The 26,556-nt window shown below is 32.1% G+C and overlaps 2 protein-coding genes, 1 long non-coding RNA gene and 1 pseudogene across 3 annotated transcripts; all 4 read right to left on the reverse strand.

Moving 5' to 3' along the window:
• Positions 1–42: 42 nt before the first annotated feature.
• Positions 43–7,194, reverse strand: LOC105639114 (isocitrate dehydrogenase [NAD] catalytic subunit 5, mitochondrial). The gene is made up of 7 exons (XM_012223063.4): positions 6,875–7,194; positions 5,024–5,344; positions 4,781–4,942; positions 4,620–4,694; positions 2,531–2,640; positions 1,669–1,741; positions 43–719 (listed from the first exon to the last, which is right to left on the reverse strand). Exons 1-7 carry the CDS (start codon positions 7,034–7,036, stop codon positions 528–530), a joined length of 1,095 nt encoding a protein of 364 aa, XP_012078453.1. The 5' UTR covers positions 7,037–7,194; the 3' UTR covers positions 43–527.
• Positions 7,195–10,657: 3,463 nt separating this feature from the next.
• LOC119369644 (uncharacterized) lies at positions 10,658–12,988 on the reverse strand. Its single transcript, XR_016320994.1, has 3 exons — positions 12,668–12,988; positions 11,605–11,676; positions 10,658–10,871 (listed from the first exon to the last, which is right to left on the reverse strand). It is a non-coding gene; the product is annotated as an uncharacterized LOC119369644 (long non-coding RNA).
• Positions 12,989–22,201: 9,213 nt separating this feature from the next.
• On the reverse strand, positions 22,202–22,838 carry LOC149496327 (phenylalanine ammonia-lyase-like; annotated as a pseudogene).
• A 662-nt stretch (positions 22,839–23,500) lies between these two features.
• Positions 23,501–25,157, reverse strand: LOC105639115 (UDP-glycosyltransferase 75C1). The gene has a single exon (XM_012223064.4). The coding sequence runs from the start codon at positions 25,059–25,061 to the stop codon at positions 23,694–23,696; it is 1,368 nt and encodes a 455-aa protein (XP_012078454.1). The 5' UTR covers positions 25,062–25,157; the 3' UTR covers positions 23,501–23,693.
• Between the last annotated feature and the right edge of the window lie 1,399 nt (positions 25,158–26,556).

Raw genomic sequence — 26,556 nt, forward strand, 5'->3', positions numbered from 1 at the left:
AGCAAGAAGTTTTCCTCTGTCTGCCTTCACACTACTAATTACTGAGCATCAAAAAGAAGAAAAGAGCCTATTTCATTTCGATGGCGATACAGTTAAATAGAGAGTAAACGTAGTTCTTCATCTATCTGAAATACAGTGAAATAATTTATGCTTGAAATATAGAAGAATAGGGATAAAAGTGAAATAAAAACCAAATTATAAAGTATACCCTCATTTCTTGTTATTCGGACAACAATATTCTCCTGAAAAAACTTGCAGCATGGAAAATTATCCTCCAAAGGAATCCAATCATTTTTTCATTTTGAGATGTTGAAATAGGCCAGAGCATGCAGAACAAGCTACTATTTAATGCCGTTCAGCTCCTCTGTTTAGAGGGGCAATCCTACGAGCTTCTTTACAACCATCACAGTGATGCGGTCTTATTCCGTTTGGGAAACAACTAAAACAGGTTTCAAAATATGGCTCGCAAAAGAAAGGTGAACCATTTTGCTGGAAACAATGCAAATCAAAATTCTATCAAGGAATTTTTAAAGGTGATCACATATTGCCTTCGTAAAATCAGTTGTAGAAGATTTGCCACCAAGGTCGGCAGTTCTATACTTCCCCTCAGCAATTGTTTTAAGGATAGCATTCTGAATCCTGTCAGCCTTGTCATGGAGCTCTAAATGGCGCAACATAGTGACAGCACTTAACAGTAAGGCAGTGGGATTTGCCATATTCTGACATACAACCGCAAAAGTTAGTATACCATGTTGACAAACAAATACTAAGAAAAAAACAAAAAAGCTCTATTAGAAAAAACTTCAGACTACAACAACAAAATAGATCTCCACAGCCTTCTGACTACAACAACAGACAAAGCCAGTTCCTCAATTATGTTTAGGACATCATTATAGTCCTTATTAACCATGGGAATTGCTGTTGGTTAATGCTACAAGAATTTGATCATCATAAAAGAGAAATGCAAAGTAACTAAGCTCATTAGAGCTCACTAGTGCTGATATTGGTGTTGGGACGTGAGAAAAAGAAGGAAGTATAGGAAAAATAAGAGACAAAGTATTGACATATGATAAGTAATTAAGCGAGAAAAATCTGTTATAGTCTATGCTCTATCATACTTCATATCTAGATTGACAGCCTAACAAACTAGAGAAAAATGTAACTGATTAAACTAGTTGAGAGTTATTGACTATCCAGCTCATCAATTTTGTACTCAGACAGGCCATCAATCCACCATAAGAAATTTCTGCAGTTTCAAACAAGAATTTCCAAATAATTAATCCTTTTCTAGGTCCTTAGAAGGGCATACCCCAAGTCCCACCAGCCATAGGATATGACCAAAACTTCAAACGCTTCCCCCAAGTCCCTCTACCCATATGAAAGGAGTTGCTGACGCATTGAAAAATGGAACTTCTTGACAGAGCCTAGTATTGGATTACCAAAATCTAGGACAATAAATTAATTATAAGGGACCTTCATCAAACAAAGAGTTGTGAAAATTCTTCTTGGTTGGTAATACCTTCAACACTATCAACAGGTTTCTTAATATAGTATTACCATTAACAAGATCATAAAGCAAGTGCGCTTAGTAAAAACGTATTGCAAAATTTTATAGCGAGAGATTGTGACTAGTGAAAAGAAAAATGCAGAAAAACAATTAATGCTAACCTTCCCAGCAATATCAGGTGCTGAACCATGTACAGCTTCTGCAAGAGCAATGCCCCCTTCACCAATATTGCAGCTGAAAGGGATGTAAAAGCTGTCAGATATCATAGTTCTTAAAGGCGCGCCTCAGGCATGCCTCAGGGGCGCCTCAGGCATGCCTCAGGTGCGCCTTACTTAAGGCTCAACGGCTTGCGCCTCAACAGTCCTCAGGCGGGCAACTTCATTCGGGCCATAGCCCGTGGCTAGAGGTGTGCACCTTTTTGCGCCTTTTTGGCACTTAACGCTCAAGAAAGGCGCTCGTTTCTATTTTTTATTTTCCTAGACAAGTCACCTAGAGTTTTCTTTCAAAATAAAGCTGTCTAGCAGAATCTGCTTAAATAAAATAAAGACGTGAATAGAAGAAATAAAATGCAACACCAAAGCCAGTAATGTGCTTTAAAATCCAGCCTCCACTCCTTCATCTAGCATTCACCTCTGGCAATCTAGTCTTTAGCCAACAACAATCGAGATATGCCCCTCTCAATTTCTCTTCCTATTTTTTTTTTTTTTTTCATTTTCTTGATTTTACTCTCTTTATCTTAACTCTTATTTTTAAAATATTATTTGTCATGGTACCATTTTTTTACTGATTTGTGTGTTTCATTCCATGTTTTTATAATTTCCTCCCACTGTTTTTTTTTTTTTTTTTAATATCTCAAAATAATAATTTTCAGATTTTTTTTTTTTTTTTTTTTTTTTTTGCGCCTGACTTCACTCAGGCGTGCGCTTTGCCTGGAGGCTAGCACCTAGGCTCCAACAGCCCCTTGTGCCTTTATTTACTATGCCAGATATATACTAGAGATAATGAAAGAAGATCTTCAGGTACCTTGGTGTCAAGCCCAAACCACCGATCAATCCTGCACAGAGGTCACTGATAATGTCACCATAGAGGTTAGGCATCACCAATACATCAAAAAGTGCTGGATTCTTTACAAGCTGTACAAAGAAATAAATAGTCAGATGTATCATTCTCTCTTTTTTTCCCTCTTGGGGAAAAGGGTATATATATATATATATATATATATATATATATATATATATATATTATGAAATAGGACCTGATTACACATGTAAAACCTCTAATTTAAAAAATAAAAGATTTAAAAGGGAATAAAAAGACAAAAAAAAATTGCACAAGAAAAACATAAAAAAAATCACATAAATTTGCAAAGTTACATGCTGTATCTCACAGACTTGCTAACAAAAAGATCTCAAAAAATCGCAACTCAACAACTACAATGATGATAATAATAATAATAATAAATATCAAAAAAATTAGGAACATTAATTGACATCATAAAATGACAACCTGCCAAACAATGTATTAAACTCGTTCTTTTTCCTAGTTTTTTTTTTTATTTTTTTCACTAAACTATCATATGCTTATGCATCAAGATCAAGTAATGCCTGATTAGGACCATTATGGAACCCACATCATTTTGAAATATCATCAGTATTTGTAATGTCTTTAAAGGTAGGATATCCCTTTTGCAAAATAATTCTCAGAACTCAACTCCATATATAAAGAAAGTTCAGTACATAACCTAACAGCCTAACTTTCTGAAGTGTAATGCCTTTCCAGTGTCAAAAGCAACAAATACACAGTTATAATTGTTTACGCAACCAATTCATATAACCAAACAGAATTGGGATCCAGCACATTTACTGAGCCATCATAGGCTTATTATGCTGCATATCCAAACCCACCATTTTTCATTCTCAACGTGTGCTTCTGCAACAACTCATAGCAAAACAAAATGTTATGCTTTCAATGTATGAGTGTGTCTAATTGAAGTTATTTTATGGCTTTTGATTAATCGTTGCAGAGGAAGTGATATCATGACTTGCAACATGAAAAATTTATGAAACCAAGAGTCAACTTTTATTAATTATTAAGTATTATTTACATTGAAACTTTGAAGGTGCAATGTGTACAAACAATTAAATACAAAATATTATAGTTTTGGAAAAAGAAATATTACATATATGTAAAAAACAAAAATAAACATTCATCTAAGAAAGAAATAAGATTCATTAGTAATAGGGCTTAGAAGGCTCAAGCATATAAAAGGCAATAAAAAGCAAGAAGAGCAAAGAAAATATCAAGTTACTGGAATTTCTGTTTGATGTTCTATGTCTTTTCTTTTCTTTTTTTAATGGTCCTTTTGTATATTCCCAATTTTTATTTTACCTTAAAATGTGGTTATGGTGATCATGGATATAAAGCCATCATGAGAGAGAGTATTGGTAAATAAGAGATACCACAATTAATTAGAGATACTATATATAATTAATGGTGGTGTAAATAAGAGACAGAAATAATATTAGAAATCATTAGATCTTATCGAGATCAATGGTTGAAGAAATGTGTATAACTAAAAGTTTTACACGTAATTGGATTCTCTCTCTCTCTCCCTCTCTCTCTCTCTCTCTCTCTCTCTATTTAGATCAACGGTTAAAAAAATGTGTAAAACTAGAAGTTTTACGCATGTAATTGGATCCTCTCTATCTCTCTCTCTCTCTCTGGGTGGGTGTGAAAATTGAAAAGAGAGAGAGAGAGAGAGAAATGGAGCGGGTAAGAATGAAGGGATAGAGGAGGAGAAAATGAAGAGTGCTTTATGGTCTACATTTTTCAGGTGAAAATATGGCGAAACTCATTGCATTTTACTAATTTATCTTCAAAATTAAGATTTCACTGGAAAAAAGTGATGGAGATCAGAGTAATTTGAATAAATAAAATATTTACCTCTCACTTCTCTTCTGCTTCCTCCTATTTTTCTTCTCTTCCCAAACAAAAAATAAATTATTTCTACCCCTTCCCTCTTCCTTTTCTCTCCCTCCTTTTTTTTACCCTCCTACTTTTTTCCCAAACAAAAGCTAAATACAGAGATATTCAAAGAAAGAGATTCACATACCATCATACAGCAGTTGTCAATAACAACTTCCTCGTATTTTATCTCAGGGTACTTCTCTGCAACCTCACGGCAGCACTACAAATGAATTAAGCAACTTAATTTGAAGAAATTTTGATAAATATGCAATGTACCTTTCAAGTCAAAAGGATTTAAAGCGATACCTTAAGAAACAGACCATCAGTTTTCTGCATAATGTTTGCCTTGTGTATTGCAGATACTCTCTCTCGACCATGGGCCTTCGCATAATGAAAAGCGTATTCAGCCACCCTCAAACTTGCCTGGCGAGTAATGATTTTGAGACTTTCTACAACACCTCTCACCACCTAGCGTCAAGATTAAACAGCCTAATATTAAACCTCTGAAATTTGTTATTACGCATCAGCACTCCGCAGAAAAAGACTTACTTGATGTTCAAGACCACTGTATTCCCCTTCTGTATTTTCACGGATGGTGATAAGATTCACATCATCATAGCGAGTTTTATATCCTGGAAGGCTGTAGCAAGGCCTGACATTGGCATACAAATTAAGTTCTTTCCTGAGAGTCAAATTCAAAGAACGATGACCTTTTCCAATTGGTGTGGCCATCGGCCCTTTCAAGCCTACTTTATTTCTTCGAACTGACTCCAAACTTTCCCATGTTAGAAAACTTTCAGTTCTAGGATCTATTTCCGTCCCGACATAGTGCTCTTCCCACACAATTGGAACCTCAGCTGCTCTAAATACCTGTCACCATTAAAATAATAATATATAGCCATAGAATTAGAAGTATATGAAATAAAGCTGTACACAACTATAGGGAAAAATGAAAAGTTATAATCACATGCCAACATATTACCTCTGGTAACAAAATGCAGGAATATATGTTTGCCCATAGTCCTAAATTAATTAGCCACAGAAACCATACCCATCAATATCTGATTGCAAAAACTATGTCCTAGTTCTTATCAAAAATATTCCTGCAACTAAATGACCGCATATTACAGGATACTGATTTCCAAATTCGCAAATGTTATTTAATTGATGATGGCCTCCTCAATTGAGGTGCTCCGCTTAATTGATTAAGCTACAGTTTTCATAGTCGGTCTCTGCACCAGAATTACAAAAGCTCCATTGTGCAGGCTTGTGTGTCAAATATTACAGGCATCCTCAACACATACTTGAGAAGATGGTCAACAAATGAAGACTGCAATAAAGTCCTAATTTTACCAGATATTGTAAAGAACAATTTCTTAACCTATTTATTTCAAACATGAAAATAAAAACAAAGAAGCTTGCTTGAACTGATAAAATTCAACACCTTGGATGCCTACATAGCTCTTTAAACATCAACTGGACGTGAGGATGATACCCAACTTTTAATATAATCAGGCTGTATTTACTTTCTTTTTTTTTTTTTTTTGGTCAAATTTTAATAAAAATGGAAAAATAAACTTCACTTCAAGAGCACTTAGCGCCAGAGTTTTGATCTGTTATATATATGGAAACAGTAATTTTTGGGAATTATTATTATTATTATTATTATTATTATTATTATTATTATTATTATTATTATTATTATTATATAACAAACATAACTAATTTCACAAACCAAAGCCCAATGTGGTAAAAATGGAAAACTCACAACCAGGTGAAAATTGACTCTCTTTAATAATTTCCATGACAGATTGAAAAATAATGTACAGTTTGGAATTATTTTGTTAGCTGCATTCTAATTAGTTGGTTTGCCTCCACATGCTAACTTCAATATACAATATTTTTAAATATTATTAAATTAAATAACATATCTTTAAATATAAACATATAGATATTAAATTAAAATGATTATTAATATTATTTTACAATATTCTTTAAGGGAAAAATTATTACTTCATGAACCAGATTTATATTATGACAATAAAATCATGAATGGCATCATAAAATTAGATTTATTTTACGACAAATTATCAAAACATATAATCTAGACAGACAATAAAAAAAAATTGGTATGATATATATCATTCTGAAATTAATTTGAGATGAGTACAGGAATTATTGCAGTGTAACTGTAACTATTCCATTCCCTTTCCCTTGCTGTTTAGATATCTAGAAGAAAGAAGAATGGCAATTGCACTTGTCGTACCAAGTGATTGCTATGCAGCCAAACATATAATTCGTAGATAGTTAAATTGGAAATTAATGAAAATTAAAATTAGGATTTGAGTTTTCTACACACATCTCAATAAGAATTTAAAAGTGGAGAGAGGAAAGAGAGACCTGTTTGACGGATTCGGCGATTTCTGGACCAATACCATCGCCGGGGAAGAGTGTAGCGGTGATAGGAGTCGCAGCGGGAGAGAAAGCCCTAACGGAGTTGGATCCAGCTGGGTTGGCGGAAGAGAGGATCTGAGTAAAACGTCTGAGGAGGTGAGACGCCATGACTGATTGCTTGAGGTTCGTCTGGTCTGATTGGAAAAGTAAAGGAGAATATAACGCAGACTTTTTTTTTTTTTTTTCTTTTACACAAATCAAACTAATTCAATTACAATTAGAATAATACTGAATAATATTACTAATATTTCTCCAAAAAAAAAAAAAAAGGATAATACTGGTTCAAACCCCCGCCCGAAAGATAGAAAGAAGGTTCTTTACATAGAATGCTTATTGGGCTTTTTTTTTTTTTTTTTGGAAATAAAAAATCCTCTAGTGGTTAATTTAGATTAGCGTCGGTAGGCCCACCAATAGGAAAAAACCACAATGAAAATATTTATCTACGCTAAGACAATCAAATAAGAGTTATATTAAACTGTCGGCCTCGATAAGGCAGAAGAGTATTGATTTGTTTGAACCAAAATTATTATTAATAATTAATTTGGTATATAAGTAAATCTGTATACACAGGTTAATTAAGTCTTTTCCCAAACCCACAATATGTGGAATGCTAATTGCGCTGGGCTCTTTAGTATGGATATTTTATTTTCTATATTTATGTGGAATTTCACAAGGAAATTTTGAAGAGTGAAATTTTTGTAGGAAAATAGGAAAAATATATAGAAAAAGCAAAATAGAGAGACCATCCGACCTTCAAGTGATAAAAGACAATAATATTTATTTAGACTTTATTTGTTTTCGTAAAAATAACTCGTAGGAAAATATTTTTTCACAATTTACTGTAGTTTGGAACATTCAAAAAAATAAGTCAAGAAAAAATATTTTCTTGGTCAAAGAAAAATTAAGTCATTTTTAAGGAAAATGACTTTCTATTTTCAAGAGCGTAAAACATTTTTTAAATTTTGATAAATTTATTACAATCTTATAAATCCATTTTTTTTTAATTTATTAATCATCGGTAGCCACTGCTACTACTCATTGTTCACCACTAGCCACCACCACTGGCCATCTCGGCCACTACTAAAGGGTCACTGGCGACTTTCATAATTTACCATTTTTTTCGCATTATTCTCGTATTTAACAATAAAACTTTTAAAATATGAAATTTATATTATTATTATTATTATGAGTTAAAAATTCTAATATTTTTAACTAATTTTCAATATTACAACCAAATAATAAAAGATAAGTCATTTGAAAAATATAATGATTTCCATGAAAAATATTTTCGAATAACATAATTTATTTTCTAGAAATAATCTGATAGTCTTTAAAAAAAATAAGAAAAAGAAACATTAGAGCCAATTGTCCTCCATTAAAGTACAAATTGACTATCATCATTATTATATCTATCTATACTATATATAAATATGGGAATGGAGAAAATAATGAGATTTTCTATACTATCTTAGTTTAATTTGAAGTTCTTAATATATCTTTTAAGTTAGATTTTTAATGCATTCTAATAGGAGAAAATATGTTCATTTATCCTTTTGAAAATTCTTTTAGTTATATTTGATTTATGTCTTTTAAGTTGATAAAATAGATTTCACTTATCCTTTTGAATATCCTTTTAATTATATTTTTATGCATTTTAATTTCAGAAATATGTATATTTATATTCTATTTGATATTGCAGTATTGTTGTCCAATGACTTTTACAATTAATGGATTTTGATGTTCTTAATTATAAGTTCTCACGTGATATTGCTTTCTATGAGGTAAATCGAAAACTTTAATTTAAGTATTGAAAATAAAACTCAAATTCTTCTTATTTATTATGTTTCGAATTTTTTTAAAATATGGTTAAATAATTACTATTAGAGTCTATTAGTTAAATACAAAGAAATTAAAATAAAATTTTTTAAATATATCTTTCTCTTTAATTACACGTATTTAGATTATTTACACATTGTATTTTAAAATTTTTTATAATTTTAATTTAACAAAAGAAGTATGAAATTATAGTACTTTTAAACTTAAAAATATTAGATAAATTTTTATTTAAAAAAATAAAAATGAAAAATAAAGCGTTAATACAATTTATTGATTAAACATTATAAAAGTTGAGCAATCAAATTTTTTTAATTCGTACCTCAATTTGTTTCCTTTGAATTTTGAAAAAAAAAAAGGAGAATAGAGTGATATCTATAATTTATATCTACAGGCTATACTATATATAAATATGGAAATATGTGGAATAATGAGATTTTCTATACTAGCTTTAGTTTAATTTTAAATTTCTAATATATCCTTTTAGTTGGATTTTTAATGCATTCTAACTGGAGAAAATAGGTTCATTTATCTTTCTGAAAATCCTTTTAGTTATGTTTGTTTTATGCCTTTTAAGTTGGGAAAATAAATTCTATTTATCATTTTGAATATCATTTTAATTATATTTTTATGAATTTAATTCGAGAAATATGTATATTTATATTCTATATTTGATCTTGCAGTATTATTATCCAATGGTTTTTATAATTAATTGAAATACCCTGAATTTTTATTAAATCAAAATCTCGATTTTTAACTATATGGGCTGTAAATACCAAACAATCTTAATTTGAGTCCAAAGTTTTGCTAGTTGGGGCCAAGCCCAAATATATTGTCGGAATTTTCGATTTGAGAACAATTAAAATTTTCGAGAAATAATATGAAACTCCAGCAATTAATCTATTATGAATATATATAAATTAATTATCCTAAAATCAAATATCATTACTCTTAATATTTTTATTATTATTGAGTGAATGGAGGAAATGTTACGGAACCTAACTAAAATAATCAAAATAAATTGAACTGGACCCAGAAATCAAATTCATTTTTCAAAAATCACACGAATAACCTGAAAACCAAGTGAAAAACCTGCAAATCGAATAATAATCGAGCCCAATCATTGAATTAGACCAAACCAATTCGAATCAAATTGATTTTTTAGGCTTACTACGGGCCTCGGGGGCCATAAACTTACTTGGGCCTTAGTGCCGGTCAGGTCCATGGAAACGGGTCGCGACAAAGTGACTTCGCCACCGCCGTTCATGGCGTCTCAATCAGGCGAGCTTTGTCGCCAGAACTGATGGGAGAAAGAGACTCGCAGGGAAGAGAGGAGTCGATCGAAGCATGTCCCGTGACCTCAAGCTGCCGGAAAAGGCGTGGATCGTCGGAAATTGGTGAACGTGGGCTGTCAAGGAGAACAACTCCATTTCGCTTCAACTGAAGCTCTTTCCGCGTGAGAGGAGACTGGAAACACGGCCACCAGCACCAGACGAACTGACCGCCACCTCGCTCTCGTCGAGCGGTGGCCGAAAATAGGATGGGAGAGGGGGGAAAGAGTGTCACACCTTACCCTACTGTAAGACATGGCATGTCGCCCGTAATATAATTAATAAGCACTTAATTCTTATAAATGCTTACTAAGTATACTACAAGGGACTTAAACCTTTTTATTTCCTTCATTTTTTTTTATATCTTGTAGCAATAATTTAGTTATTAAATGTATAACTTATTTTGGCTCGTTCACCTGTTAGAAAGAAATGTCTATAATTTACTAACTAGTAATCTCAATATAATTTCTTAAACATATTATTAAAAACATAAAATGGTTCCATAACCCATAAGTCCATGGATGATTTAATTACATATTGGAGTCCTGTTCAAATCTTAGATACATAATAGAAATTAATTACTTTAATAGACTATAAATTTTCAAATTCATACAATCATAATTTACATGAATCTGCTCAAATATACATAGATGATCTATTAATGTTTAATACATCATACATATTCCAAAAGAAGTCAAATATACAATAGCTACATCAGTAGCATACTATCTACATCAAATAAAAATGATCCTCTCTTGGTTCTTTTTCCTTTTCTTTACCTGCGATAGTACAAAAGCAACTATCGCTAAGCATATGGCTTAGTGGTGTACTAATAAAAATAATAAGGAATGACAATTCATAAATCCACCATGGTAAAGAAAATAAGAAACAAAATAAATCAATACCATTTAAATCATCAATTCATAATATGGTCTTTACAGCTTTTATAGAGTCAATTCTGAGGGCCATCAGTGTCTAATGTGCACATCTAGACCTGCTATCTACAACCTCAATCTGTGATATGATTTCAACAGAAGAGGGAGCAATCTACAACCTCAACATGGAGGGAGAATTTCATATCAATCATATATCATCTAGTGATGACATCCATGTTCAATCGATCTTAATATCAACTTCAACAAATGAAATGATATTCGGGGTAATAACCATATCTATATCAGCTGTAAGACTTTTAAACCATTCCATTTATGTACTAGTATCAAAATCACAATGGACAACATTTCATTTCACAACCACTGCTAAAAACATTCAATCACGGCCACCCCTCATACTACAGATATCAATTGGCCAACGTCCTCCTCTTTCACAGTATAAGAATCATAAAATTCATTTACAAATATCATTCGGTCGTATGCTTTCAAAATAATCTTTTTCCTCTTTAAAAACTTATGAATATAATTATAATTCATAAAGCAAATCCATTGAAAATATTTTGCAAAATCAATTTCATTTTGTTTAAATAAAAGTAGGAAAGGAATAATATACACTAACCGGAACTAGATGGCTCCCCTAGCCCTTTTCCTCTAGTAATCACCCTCTCCTCAACTCCCTTTCTCTCAGCAGCTGTAGCATGATATTAATACTCACATTAAGATCATACTACACAATGTACACACATGCACTTCTATAAGAATGTAAATTAAGCATTAGAATGTAGTCTCATGCTTTTTCTTTCATTTTCACTATACTTGTCCAAGTGTTATATGATCTGAGTTTAAGCATGAAACACTTCATATCCAACACTTAACCACATCCTAGACACAGAATACTAACAATGAAAACAATAGAAGTGAATAGCATGCTAAATTCGTTCAAGGTTTATGACATGCAGAATTTCAGCATTTGAGTAGCTGGTATTGCGTTGACTATATCTTGAATTCCCCATATTCAATTGCCCTGAAATTTTGACAGCATGTTCCCAACATCTTAGGATACTGTTCTGGAAAATTTCATAATTTTTAAAGCCCATTTTCATTTTTAAATGACATAATTATAGAATCTGAAGTTCAATTTTTCTCATGCTGAGCAGCCTGCATTGATTTACTTATAACTCCATTTCCTTTTATCCAATGGCCTTTAAATTTTAACACAACCTACCCAACATCTCAGTCTATCACCATATCAAATTTCATAAATTTTGGAGTTCATTTGCTTAGTCAAATAGGTCAATTACAGAAGCTGAATTTCAGGCAGCCCAACTGTAACATGTCCAACAATAATTTATATATGTTTAAGCATTCTCACCTCACTTCCAGCACAAATTCATGCAATCCAACTCTTCTATTACTTACATAACATCATAATATAAGAATATCAGAATCCCTAGTTCATGGCATATCAAGAACAAACTCAAAATCATCCATCTTGGTGACTTATGCAACTTAGACTTTGAATTCATGCATAACTACTTTCAATCATCTTAAATCACCTTAAAATCACTTCTCATCACTTCATCTTCACCAAATCAGATTACACAAACAAGCACCTCACTTCAAAGTTCATGGAATTCAAAAAGTAATCCATAGAAATGAAGGAGGAAGTGAAAATAACTAACCTTTTCTTAAGAAATACTTGAAAATTCTTTGATTTTCACCTTCTTTTTGCTTGGTTTTGACTCAAAATCCTCCTCCTCTCTTCTTGAACGGTTTGGCCTGCAACAATGAGTGAAGTGTCGTGGTTCTTTCCTCTTCTTCAATAAAATTATATAATAAACTTTATTAAAAATTCCTTCCATGTCCTTTAAATGCAAATTGCACTATAATCCTCCCTTTTGTTTTCCCTTCATCCTTTGGCACTCTAATCTTTTTAATCATTTTACTTTAGTCCTATTAGGTATAAACCAAGTGTATTTAATATTCTAAACTCCACTTGGTAAAAATCGTATGGAAATTACCGTTTTTCAGGCTTTTCGGGTAAAATCGTGCTTTACCGAGAAGTCATTCATCTTTTAACTCATTTTTGATTTCCTTTAAGCTTTCACATTGATTTGCAAAGATCAGTTAATGTTTCATTTAATTAATATTAATATCCTCAATATATAGTGTTTCCCATTATTCTAAGTTTTCCTTTTTTTTTTTTTTTTTTTTTTTCGGATAATCGAATTCATCGAAAAAGCTAGAATAGAAAGAACTACAAAATTGAGGATATTACAAAGAGGCTGTCGCGCGCTGGCCCCAGAAGAAGGAGAAGAAAGGAAAAGAAAAGGAGAGAAAGAAAAATCCGGAGCTTCTACACCATTCCGATTCTATTCGAACTGATTTGGTCTAATTCAATGATTTGGCTCGATTATTGTTCGGTTTGCAGGTTTTTCACTTGGTTTTCAGGTTATTTGTGTGGTTTTCAAAAAATCAATTCGATTTCCGTGTCCGGTTCGATTTATTTTGATTATTTTAATTAGGTTCCGTAACATTTCCTCCATTTACTCAATAATAATAAAAATATTAATAGTAATGATATTTGATTTTAGGATAATTAATTTATATATATTCATAATAGATTAATTGCTAGAGTTTCATATTATTTCTCAAAAATTTTAACTGTTCTCAAATCGAAAATTCCGACAAGATATTTGGGTTTGGGTCCAACTCACAAAACTTTGGACTCAAATTAAGATTGTTTGGTGTTTACAGCCCATATAGTTGAAAATCGAGATTTTGATTTAATAAAAATTCGAAATTTTTGAAAATAAAAATTCGGGGTATTTCATTAATAGACTTTGATGTTCTTAATTATAGGTTCTTACGTGATATTGCTTTCTAGGAGGTAAATCGAAAACCTTAATTTAAATATTAAAAATAAAAATTAAATTATTCTAATTTATTATGTTCCAAATTTTTTAAAATATAGTTAAACAATTTATTATTAGAGCCTATTAGTTAAATACAATGAAATAAAAATAATTTTGTTAAAATATATTGTTTCTTTTTTATTTATATATGTTTGGATTATTTACACATTATTGTATTTTGAAATTTTTTTACAATTCTCATTTAACAAAAAGAATAGAAGTATGGAATTATAGTATTTGACTAATATATTGAAACACCCCATAATTTTATTTTCGAAACTTTTAAATTTTTATTAAATCAAAAAATCAAAATTTTTGACTGTGTAGGCTGCAAGTATTGTATAAACTCAATCCGCATCCAAATTCGCGAGTTGGGCCTAAGCCAAAAATATAGTATCGCAATTCCTCATCGAGAACCTTCTAGACTTCCTAAGAATTAATATTGGGCGTTAAATATTAAATTGATTAAAATAAAACAAACTGGACTCGTAAATCGGGTCGATCTTCGAAAACCAAGCAAAAATCGACCGAAATCACTAAATTGGATCAAACCGGTTCATTCAAACTGGAATGACCCAGAAAACTCTAGAAACCCATTTTTTTCTTTCTCCTTTCTCTCCTTCTTTCTGCGGCCCAACGACAGCCCCGCCATTCTCTCCCTCCCTCCCCTTTTCCGGCCACGGCTCGGCGAGAGCGAGGTGGCAGTCGACTCGTCTGGTGCTGTTAGTCACATTTTCGACCACCTCTCACACGGAAAGGGCCTCCATTGACGCGAATCGTGCCCATTTTCATCGATAGTTCGTGCTTTTCGATCTCTAGCGATTTCTCACCGTTTTCGTTAGTTTCAATGTGAAGGATGGGAACCGATCGACTCCCCTCACTTATGAGATCGTTTCCCCTCTGTCAATTTCAATAAAGAAGCTCGAATGGTGAAACCACCATTAATGGCGGCACCAAGCGATTGTCGATGCCTATTCCGGCCAAACTAGCCACTGGCTCAACAAACGGACGAAAAAATCGAGCTCCCTGTGAAAATTCGAGTCTAAGGATGTATGAATCTCGTAGTTCTGGGCAGAATTGATTTTTCGGCCACCGTGAACGGCAGACAGCGGCAGCGGTTCTGCGATCGGCCGGCAGGTCTCCGCTGAAGCCCCAAGAGACAGAATGATCTTCTCTTCGCACGGATCGTGGAATCATAGTCCGATTCTCAATCTGTACGCTCTAAGACTTAGTTTGTCATTTTTGTTAAAAATTCCAAACTTAAATTTTTGGTTAATTTAGTTAATTTCTAATAAATAAGTAATAGAAGGACTTTGAAATATTAGGTTTTGAATTTTGTGAAAATAATTGGAGTTTTTAGGAGAATTTGAACTTGAGATTCAGTCGTTAGAAATTGTGATTATATTAGATAATTGATAACGTAGGTTAACTAGAATTGATTATTGTTGTGAATTAAAATTTAGAAAGTTTAGGTTGTATGACTATGATATTAGGCCTTATTACCTCTAAGTGTAAATCATGAAGCAATAAGAAGTACTTGGTTATCTTTATTAACTTGTGATTTAGTTGTTAGTTAAAGAATGTATTAACCTATGGTACAATTGTGGATGAGTTGATCTTGGATGCTTTTGGTGCAATGATGAGATGATGTTAGTAAACTGTTCATAATTAAAAGGGAATGAACCATTAGTCAATCGATTATTATGTTATTGTAATTATATAGCGTTTTGGATAGGCTACTAACGAGAGGTTTAGAATTTTAGAATGATTAAGTGCATATATATATATGTGTGTGTGTGTGTGGTGGTTAATAAATATTGTTCAAGGCGGATGGGTTGATTTGATTGATTTGTCTGATGGATGGACTGTGAGAATGGAGTAAATATTTGGATGAATGAATAATGGTTATGGTGGACGGGTAGTTATTATGAATTACCCGATGGATGGGCTTGAGAATTTATTACTGAACTATAGTTTTAAGCGGATGATTTAGCTCAATTTCTAAAGAAGGTTCCGCTGAAGTTTCACTAGAATCTAGGCTAATTATATATAATAATTAAATTAATAGGTTTATTTAGATTAATCTTATACCTTAATATATTTAAAATAAAGTTCTTTAGTTATTTTTATTATTATTTATTTACTTATTTATTTATTTTTAAGAACCGATTATTATAGAATGTTATTATTTAATACTCTTGTGTTTATTTGAATTGGTATATGGATGTTTATTTGTACTCTCGTATGAAAATGTTTAATTGATTAATGTGCTTGCATTTAAAAGCGATGTTTGATTATTTGTGTTATGACGTTGCTATGCCTTGTTGTGTGGAATTGGGATGAAGTAGGTCACCATTGGGCTTGTGAGGGCTGTCTTTGATACCATCGGTCATGTATGGGATGATCGGTGCCCCCGTGTGCACCTGATGATATGATATGAATGATATGGAAAACCACAGGGTAGCCTCCTATTGGTATAGAAAAGAAAAGAGAAATTGGAAAAACAATGAGAGGGCTAGTCAAGTGAGGATTAGACCGGCTGGTCAAGTGAGGATGGCCCATATGGGAGGACAACTCATTGGGGGTTTCTGTGACGCCATAGACCAATTTCCACATGATGTGATTATGTGAAGTTATTAATAATTGTGAGTGCTGTTGTTATGCCATTTGTGTGACTGTCAGCTTGATCATATAACTGGTCGAACGACTAGATTGATATATTTACACATTCGTGTGAATGCATGTGTTGTGCAATAATTATTATTCCTTATAAAACTCCCCTGTTTTGTTTAATTTTTCAGGAAGTAGGTTCCTCTTTATTCCAATTTAAGTTCTGTTTCTTCATCGCAGAGCTAGAAAGAAATCTTTCCTAGTTTCAGTGATTATTTTGCTATATAATTATATGTACAAGAACCTATTTATATCTGTCTATTAGTGAATACTGCAGTTGTAGGATTTATGTACCCCTAGTTGTGTATTAATATAGGTGCAACGATTTTATGACCCATATTATAAATGTAATGTATTATAAATTAGGCCCAATCTATGAAATGTGTAAGTTAAAATTTGGGACCGAAATATAATATAGTTATGAGGTTTATTGAGTATGGTAATGTAGGCTGAATGGTAGAAATTCATATTGAGATAGTTGAATTTTTGTGATTCAGGCTTACTACGGGCCTCAGGGACGTTAAACTTACTTAGGCCTTAGTGCCGGTCCAGTCCATGGAAACGGGTCGTGACATGTATAAAATATGAAAATTTTTTCTTTTTTAGTCTAATTTTTTTGAAAAAAAAAAGGCTATAAAAGTTTGAATTAATGAAAAAAAAGGCTATTTAAGCATATTTGCCATCATTTTTATTTTCAGCTTTTCTATATTTAAGGTGAAATAAAGAGAAAATTCAAGAGCTCTTTTTATTCAATATTTTATTTTATTTTATTTTGAAATTTATTGAATTTCATTTAATTTTCTATGATTTAATTGGATATATTTTTTAAAAGTAATTTTTAAAATAGATATAAAGAAAATCATATCTTTGAGATTTTAAATTTTTTTCAAATATTTTTTTAAATAAATATATAGGACTTTGAAATTTTTGAATTTAATCACATTTATATCTATCTATAACCTTTGGGAAATGATCTTGTAGTATCAATATTGTTGTTTGTACATTGATCCTTATACGGAGCTGAGAACTTTTAAGATTTATTTTTAGATTTTGTATAAAAGATATGGAGTCCAAAATATTATATACTATTGATAAAATATTTTAAATTTCATCTAACAAAAATAATTGATGTGAAAATCAAATTTATATTGTATATTGTGGCTACATAGAGCAAATCTTGATTTATTAGAATAATATCATAGTATCACCAAATTATAAAATATTTTACAGTATAGTAAATGCAAATGTTTAGTTATTTTATATAATTAATTAATAACAAAATTATATTTTTGACTCCACTCAACTTAATTTTCTGGCTACGCAATATAGACGGTGATTTTTGACTTCGCAAATTTATGATTTTTAACTATAAAGTTATTTCTTGATAAAATTCAATGTTGCTTATCGTCAATCAAATTAGTTCACTGGAATTAGTTGAAAAAGATGTTTGGATTAAATTAATTAACTCAACCATTAGCTGCAAATAACGGTCATGCATGTATTCAAATCCAAGATCCTTTCCCCCAAAACCAGAAAAAGGAAAACCGTTGGATTGAAAGTTGTACTTTTCTTCTTGAAATTTGATTTGCTTCGAATTATTTTAATATTCCCGGTCAACAAATTAAATACAGTTCCACAAACAAAAATGTTAAAGAATGAAAGAAATCTTGAAATGGAAAAAAAATTGAAAACCCAAAAACTAAGTAAAAAGTACAGTTAACAAATTGGAAGAGGAGCACTTCCATTCCTTCAGACATTCCATATTTGGATTCTTTCCTTCACACAGCAATGAAACAATGGGTCTCTTTGCAATATTAATTAACTGTTTTTTTTTTTTTTTATTAGCTTTTAGCTGATAACTATTTATATAGCGATCTAAATTTCTATAAAAATAATTGTTTAATTAGCTGTTTGACTTAAAATGACAAAAAAAATGAATTAATTGTTTAATTAGGAAAAAGGGATGGACATTAATAGACTAATAAATAAATTAAAAGTATTAAATATATTTAATATAAACAATTATACCGAACATTACCACAATTATATCGAGCGTTACGACAATTACACCGAGCATTACAACGATTATACCGAGCGTTACAATAGTTACACCGGCGTTATAAATCAATAAAGAATTTATAGCACTCGGTCAAAGAAAGCATTTATAATATACTCATTCAATGCTTAATTGCTTTATCTCACATTCATAACGGGACAACGACTATTTTGTCTACCCTATAAATATATGTTATTAGAAGCGAGAGATAAATACTTCTATCACTATGTCACGACCCATTTCCACGGGCCGGACTGACACTAAGACCTGGGTGGGCTTAAGGCTCCCGAAGCCCGTAGTAAGCCTAACTTATTTAAATCTCACATTTTACTCATAATTATGGATTCAGGCCCATTAACTTATTTCACATATGTTTCCAAAATACAGTTCATATATTTAAAGATGAACTTTTATTATTTATTTACAACCCAATTGGGATACAATTGCGGAACTCTACCTTTACATTTACACCGATATCTCTATCATTAACAGTCTTCTATAATAAGTGTTCAACTCCATAGGGCTTTCCTTTCATTCTATTACCTGGAAAAAAATAGGTAGGTAGGGGTGAGCGCCAAACTCAATGAGTAGGGTTAGATAACCCTCTCACCCCACACAATCACACAAATGCTAAAATATTTTTATCTGGTCACCAATTAACTATATGATCATGCAGTTTATCACACAAATGGCAATACAACAGCAATCACAATTATTTTCACATTCATATAATCATATCACGTGGAAATTAGTCAGTGGCGTCACCTAAACCTCCGACGAGCTGTCCTCTCAAACAGCCCATCCTCTCAAACGTGTGCACCAGGGAGCCAATCCCCTATTCTGGCCGACCAGTCTAATCCTCACATGACCAGTCCTCTCATTCTTTTTACATTCTCTCTTTTCTTTTCCATATCATCCATATCATATCATCAAGTGCACACGAGGACGCCGATTTTCCATTTACCCGGCCGACGGTCCAATTTCACAATTTCATCATAATCAAGATCCATACTTTACCGACCATCCTCACAAACCCACGGTGACCCATTTCATCCTAATTCCACACAAACAAGACACAGTAATATCACATCACAAGTAATCAGGAAATTTTTTTTTATATCAACAACAGTGCAGCACAATATGGTAATTCAACAAAATAATGCATGATAACAGTTAACCGTGAATGCATGAATGCAGGCGGATGAGGCGAATTATCTAACACTACTCACAGTTCTTTATTGTCCTCGAAAGGGACTGCCTGTCTAGCCACATGCTTCCAACCTTTGTCCTTACATTTCGAAATTTTATAAACCTCTAAAATAAATAAGAAAATTCTAAATAAAAATTTTAATTTAAAAACTTATATTTCACATTCTTTTGTTAGTTTTAGTTACCGGTCATTTAATTCAGTTATTATATGTGCATATATATTGGGTTTTCCTCATTTATATATTTATTTCAAATTTATTACTTTTATATAAAACATTTGGTTATTCATTAAGAAACGTGCTTATAAATACTGGTATTCATAATAATAATAATAATAATAATAATAATAATAATAATAATAGTAATAGTACGAGTGACAATATAATTTTAATAATGATAATAATTTTAATCATACTATCTTTTAAGAGTTTCCTTACTTAAGCGTTTTACCGAAATTTCGACAGCATTTCCCTTATGATCTGTACTAATCAATTTTATATTTTTCACATGTCAATACACAATCCATCCATCGAACAGTTCACATTAACCTATCCCGTCCACCATAACCATCACTTAATTAGTCATCCATTATACATAGGCACTTGATAATCCTATCACCAATTAATTTTTAATTTCCCTAATATCATTAATTATTTATCTATACCATACATTATAATTTCTCCTATTTATGCTTCTTAAATCCCGAAAATTAACCTATATAATTGTTAGCAAAAATTCTTATTTCAATGTCAATATTATAACTAATATTCATGAACTACATTTCATATTATTCAATTTAATTCACTTAAACACTCGATTAATTCCTTAATTAAATAATTCGAGATTTATTCAAAATTTGCAATTTAATTTCATAAATCTCCAATTTTAATAATTCAATTAATCTTATGTCCAATTAATTGATTAATTCAAGTTGTAAATTTTATACCGAAAAATGGACAACTAAGCCTTAAATGTACTGATGGAAAATCAGATTTGATTTCCGTGACCCGCGCGAAGAGGAGATTATTCTGACTCTCGGGGTCCTCGCCGGACCACCGCCGTCGCCTCCGTGCACGGTGGCCGGAAAAGTTAAACCGCCCAGAAAATTGTAAGGTCACCACCACCCAACTCCAATTTTCGTGAGGAATCCAAATCTGCCATCAATTTATTGAGCCAGTGGCTCGTTTGGCCGGATCGACCTCCACAGCCACCTTCAAGACGCCGTCCATGGTGGTTCATCAAAACTAAAGCAAAATCACAAATTGATGGAGGGGAAATGTTCATGTGGAGGAGAGGAGTCGATCGAGACCATCTCCAGCACCTGAAGTCGACGAATCGGTGAGCTTTTCGCCGGAAAAACGCCATCGCATGGTGATGCGGCCTGCCAGTCGCGATCTCTCTCGCTGCAGGCTCTCATCGCTCAAACCAAGGCCACCGGAGTGATTGTCTCGTTGAGCTCTTGCGATTAGAGTCCTTGCTTGCCTGAGACGATGGCCGTTTAGCCGGCAAACGGGAAAGAGAGGAGGGAGAGCTGTCGCGCGCTGGAGAAGAAGGAGGAGAAGAAGAAAGAAAAGAAAGAAAAAGAAAGGAAAAGAAAAGAAAAGAAATGGGCCGGTCCGGTTCGATTCGAACCAGTTCGGTCCGATTCAGTGATTTGGTCTCATTTCGTTTGGTTTTCGAGTTTTCCAATTGATTTTTGGATCCTTTGCGTGGTTCTCGACAAATTAAACTGATTTTTAGGTCCAGTTTGATTTATTTTGATTGTTTAGTTCAGTTTCGTAATATTTTCTCAATTTATTCAATAATCATAAAATATTAATAGCAAATATATTTAATTTTAGGTTGATTAATTTATATAGTTGTTACGTATATATAAACACATTTATAATCAATTAGCAATTAGTGTTCCATTTTATTTTCATCGAAATTTTAAGTATTACCCAAACAAAAATTCCGAATAATATGTTTTTGGGCTTGGGCCCAATTCGTAAAACTTTAGGCTCAATTAAAATTACTCAGTCTTAACAGCCCATACTATCATAAATCCGGATTTTTGATTTAATGAAAATTCCAAAATTTTGAAAATAAAAATTCGGGATATTTCACACTATATTTTACTTCTCTTCTCATCCATTTTTTACTTTTATCGGTATGATAGTCAAAAAAAAATTTAATCAAAAGCTAAACGTTTGACTGTTTAACGTCCCATAAAAAATTTTCTAAACCTCTACAAAATTTATTATAAAATCTATGTTAACAAACGCTACAATTTAGAAAACTTTATAAATTTCAAAAAAGCTATGATAAAATGTATGTTACTAAACACTACAATTCATAGAGATAAAATTTCGAAATGGTCAAAATACTTAAAACGAGCTTAAAAGTTGCTGCGGAATAGGCCTTAGAGTATTATGCTTCAAATTCTCTTCCAAATGCCTTAAATCAATAGCTCGACATGGTGCTGATAAGAAAGTCGAAGACATAAGCTTCAAAATATGAAGAGCTACTTGAGTCTTTCTTAAAGAAATTAACCCTAACGAGGTCACATCTCGATTATCTGCTTTGCGCGTGGCCAGTAACTGTATTAACAAGAAAGTGAACCTCAGAACAGTAAGAACCATTGCAATTTCAGCTCCTGTGAATCCATAATCCAAACTTGGATTCCTTCCACTGGAAAGATTTGAAGGCATCCCATTATTGTAAAAATCGTTACGATCAGTAAATTAAGCGAACATTAATTTCCCAATTGAGGCAACAGCATATGCATTATCCATAGAGGCACCAATGGTGTGCCTTGAAAATTTCCACCATGTAAAGCCTTCGTTCTTTAAAAATCAATTAAAGGATTATCATTAACAGAAAATTGCTCTTTCAATTGATTTAGTAGGAACTATTTATAAGAGCAATATGAAAATTTGTTTTAATTAAACAGAATCTGTCAACTCTTGGGACAAATTTAGTGTGAAAATTTATTGAAGAGAAACTTGAATCTGTCAACTCCATAAATGGATTAGATTAGTAAAAAGAAAAAAAGAAAAAAGAAAAAAAAAAAGCCTAGGATTAAGCAAGATTACAAATTATTCAAATATTAATTGGACAGTAAGCGGGTTGATCTCCATAAAAATTATGCTCTATAACTCGAGGGAGATTAACGTATCTTGAGATATATACTAAAAATTTTAAATGATTTGTAATTGCAATGTTGGAAAACCAAACGCTGAAAATTAAGAATATTTCAATATTACAGTTATCATTTTGAACCATGATTGAGAGCCCAAACAACAGAAGCTGATTTCCAGCTGTTCATCTAAGCTTTAGGTTGTGTTTGGTAATACATTTTTAGTAACATAATATTTGAATTAACTTTTAGATGTTAGGTAATGTTTTACAAAAAGTTAACATTTACCTTTTAGCATTTCATGGAAAGTTACTCGAACATGTGACAGTTAAACGCTACAGAATAGTTAATTTTGCTTGACAGACCCTTAATATACTCACTCTACTGTTCAAATGTAACTGAAAGAAAAAACAAAGGGCACTAGGCACTTAATTAGATTAAAATGTGATTAGTTATTCTTAAAATTAGATCATAAATAAAAATATTTTCTTTTTTTCATTCTTTTGATCATAATTTTAAATGTTTTCAATCAAAAACACGACTATAATAGACAATAATTAGGGACTTTATTTAATAATTTCCTAAAGAGCTAGTTACACAAACAACTTTGACAATTACTTGAACAAAAATTTTTTAAAAAAAGGAAAAGGAAAAGGAAAAGGAAATATTGTCACATTCAAGACCATAATAATACCTTAGCAAACCTTTCTTCAATCTAGTCCCCAACATATATAACTATTCTAACAACCTTCTTCAACCTCATCCACAGAGGTTATTACATCCACAAAAGCTTTGACGTTCTTGTCCGTTGAACCACCTTCATTAATAGCTTCTCTTGCTAAATCCTTCCATTTTTTAGCACTTTTTCTCATTTCTTTCCCTCCATCTCCATCTCCCATAACCAATTCCAAACACCTCCTAATTTCCTTAGCTTCAACAATCCCTTCTTCGTTGACCACCACCCTAACACCTACCTTCCACAAATCTTGGACCAATTTAGCATTTGTCATTTGATCAGTCCATTGTGGAAAACCCACCATTGGCACTCCACAAGTTAAGCTCTCAAATGTTGAGTTCCAGCCACAATGTGTAATAAAACAACCTATTGCTGGGTTAGACAAAACCTCCACTTGATTACACCAAGGCACTGTCAGTCCTCCTTTATTCAACTTTTCTTTAACAATGGCATTCTCTCTTATAACCCATAAGAATGGAGACCCAATTTTTTCAAGAGCTATTGCCATTTCCTCAATTTGTTGCTCTGACATGACACTAATGCTTCCAAAAGATATATAGATAACTGAACGTTGAGGCTTCGAGTTAAGCCATTCAATATAACCGTTTGATTCTTGAAACAGACTGCCGCCAAATGAACCAGATCGCAGTAGAGGACCAACACCAACCAATTTATACTTATCAATTGATTTTAAAACCTCAACTTCTAATGCATCGAATGTGTTAACGAGAATTGCTGATTTTGGATTGTGTTTAATTTCTTCATCAAGGATTTCTAGATGCTCTTTTACCACTGGAAGCACAAACGCATATTCGTTCGATTTTGCTGGGCTGAAAAAGGAAGGTAGGTCATAGACACTAAGCACTGGCAAATTTGGTAAATTGAGCAAAAGTGTAGCACTATTAATTGTTTTCTCTATTATTTCACCATAGCCATTGAAATAATGGTAGTAGATACTGAAAACCGTGGCAGGTTGACTCCAGAGAAGTGCCGATGGGAGGTGAAATTCACGCGCCACCTTAGCTACCCATGGAATGAGAATAGAGTATACTACAAAAGTAAATGGGTGGCCATCATTAGAAGCTTGCTGTATTAGACGACGTAGAGTTTGTGATCCATGAAGTCTGAGATCATGCGTCATGTAGTTTCCAATGTTTACGATGGGTTTGAAACCGTCGTCGTTTCCATCAGAGAGGGCAGCAAAAGACAAGTTGTCAGGAATTCCGGTTTTGGCCATGCGGCGGTCAGCACCAATGGTAGTGGCGAAGGTGACTTTGAGACCCATTGTAGCTAGGCGTTGGGCGAATTGGAGAGATGGGTTTATGTGGCCTTGAGCGGGAAATGATGCTACGAGGACGTGAGGATTTTTCATTGTGGCAGCAGAACAGCGCTAGATGTTTCGTGAGCTAAAGAAAAACAAAATGACTTTGTTTTTTATTGCCTATTACAAGTTAGTGGAGAACGCATTTGAATTGAATGGTTGTAGTTTTATACACGGAAGTGGGTAAGGTACTGCTCTTTGTTGTTCAATATGATTGATGTATTTATTGTGTTTCCGTGGTTATAAATGAGTTTAGGAAAAAGACAAATAATACAATTATTATTAATAATTAGTTTAGATGAATTAAGTTTAAGTCTCTGGTCACTCGTTGCTTCTTACTTCTTATGTGAAATGGATTCGATTGCAGATATGATTCAAGTGGTATCTGAGTTTAATAAATATGCATTTGATCTGAGGTGTAAATTCCATTAATGTACAAGAATATTGAAAATATTTTATTTGATTAGTAAACACGATTATTCATAGCATTGTGAACTGATTGTCGAGGAGAAAGTTTTTTAGATTGTTTCTAAAAGTCTATTCGATAAAATTAATTATTTTAGTAATTATTAGCTGTTTTAGTAGCGTTTAGCTGTTAGCTGTTTTAGTAGCTTCTCATAAAATACTAAAAGCTAAATGTTACATAGATTAATTTTTTACAAAACGCTATCTTAACTTTTAAAAACTAGTTCAAACACTATATTACCGAACACTATAAAAAATAATGTTCAGAGTTAAAGCTACTTAAAAGCTATTGTCGAACACGGCGTAAATTTTATTATAAAGAACATATTCTAATTGTGAATAGTAAAATCTTAAACGAGGTCATACGTGTGTAATTCAAAAAATATGGACATCTAACCACCAACTACTCATATACATAACGCTTCATTTTGAAGATTTATCTTACTTTGATTTTTATTGGATATTTGTGTTTTATTTCTTTAGTTTTTTCTATCCAGTCCTTGAGATGCGGAAAGTGCAATGAAGAGCATCTCTAATGCTATTATAGACCGTGACTTTGTAGCATATTGAATAGAAATCGTAAATGATAGTATGGTTGTGAATCCACCGATAATTAATAAATTAAAAAAAAATATGAATTTATAAGATCATAATAAGTTTGTCAAAATTCAAAAAATATTTTATACTCTTAAAAGTAGGAAGTAATTTTTCTTAAAAATGACTTACTTTTTCTTTGACCAGAAAAATATTTTTCATTAACTTATTTTCCTGAATCCTCCAAACAACAGAAAATTGTAAAAAATATTTTCAAGCAAGTTATTTTACAGAAACAAATGGAACATTAATGATTAATCATTCTCCTGTAGTTGCATTCTTAATTAATAATTGTTCATGCGTCATTTTCAAAAAAATAAAAAACATTGTTCACGCATCCGGTTTGATTGAAATTGTATCCAACTGTTTCTGACTCAATAAATTAATTTTTTTTGATAAAAAATCGAATAAAATTAAGTAGTGTACATAATTGAATCAAATCAAACTAAATCCGCTATAATTGAAATGAGATTTATTTTGGGATTAT

This window comes from Jatropha curcas, chromosome 5, assembly GCF_041381405.1.
Source record: "Jatropha curcas cultivar XTBG-Jc1 chromosome 5, XTBG_Jcur_1.0, whole genome shotgun sequence".
In the NCBI taxonomy this organism is placed as follows: domain Eukaryota; kingdom Viridiplantae; phylum Streptophyta; class Magnoliopsida; order Malpighiales; family Euphorbiaceae; genus Jatropha; species Jatropha curcas.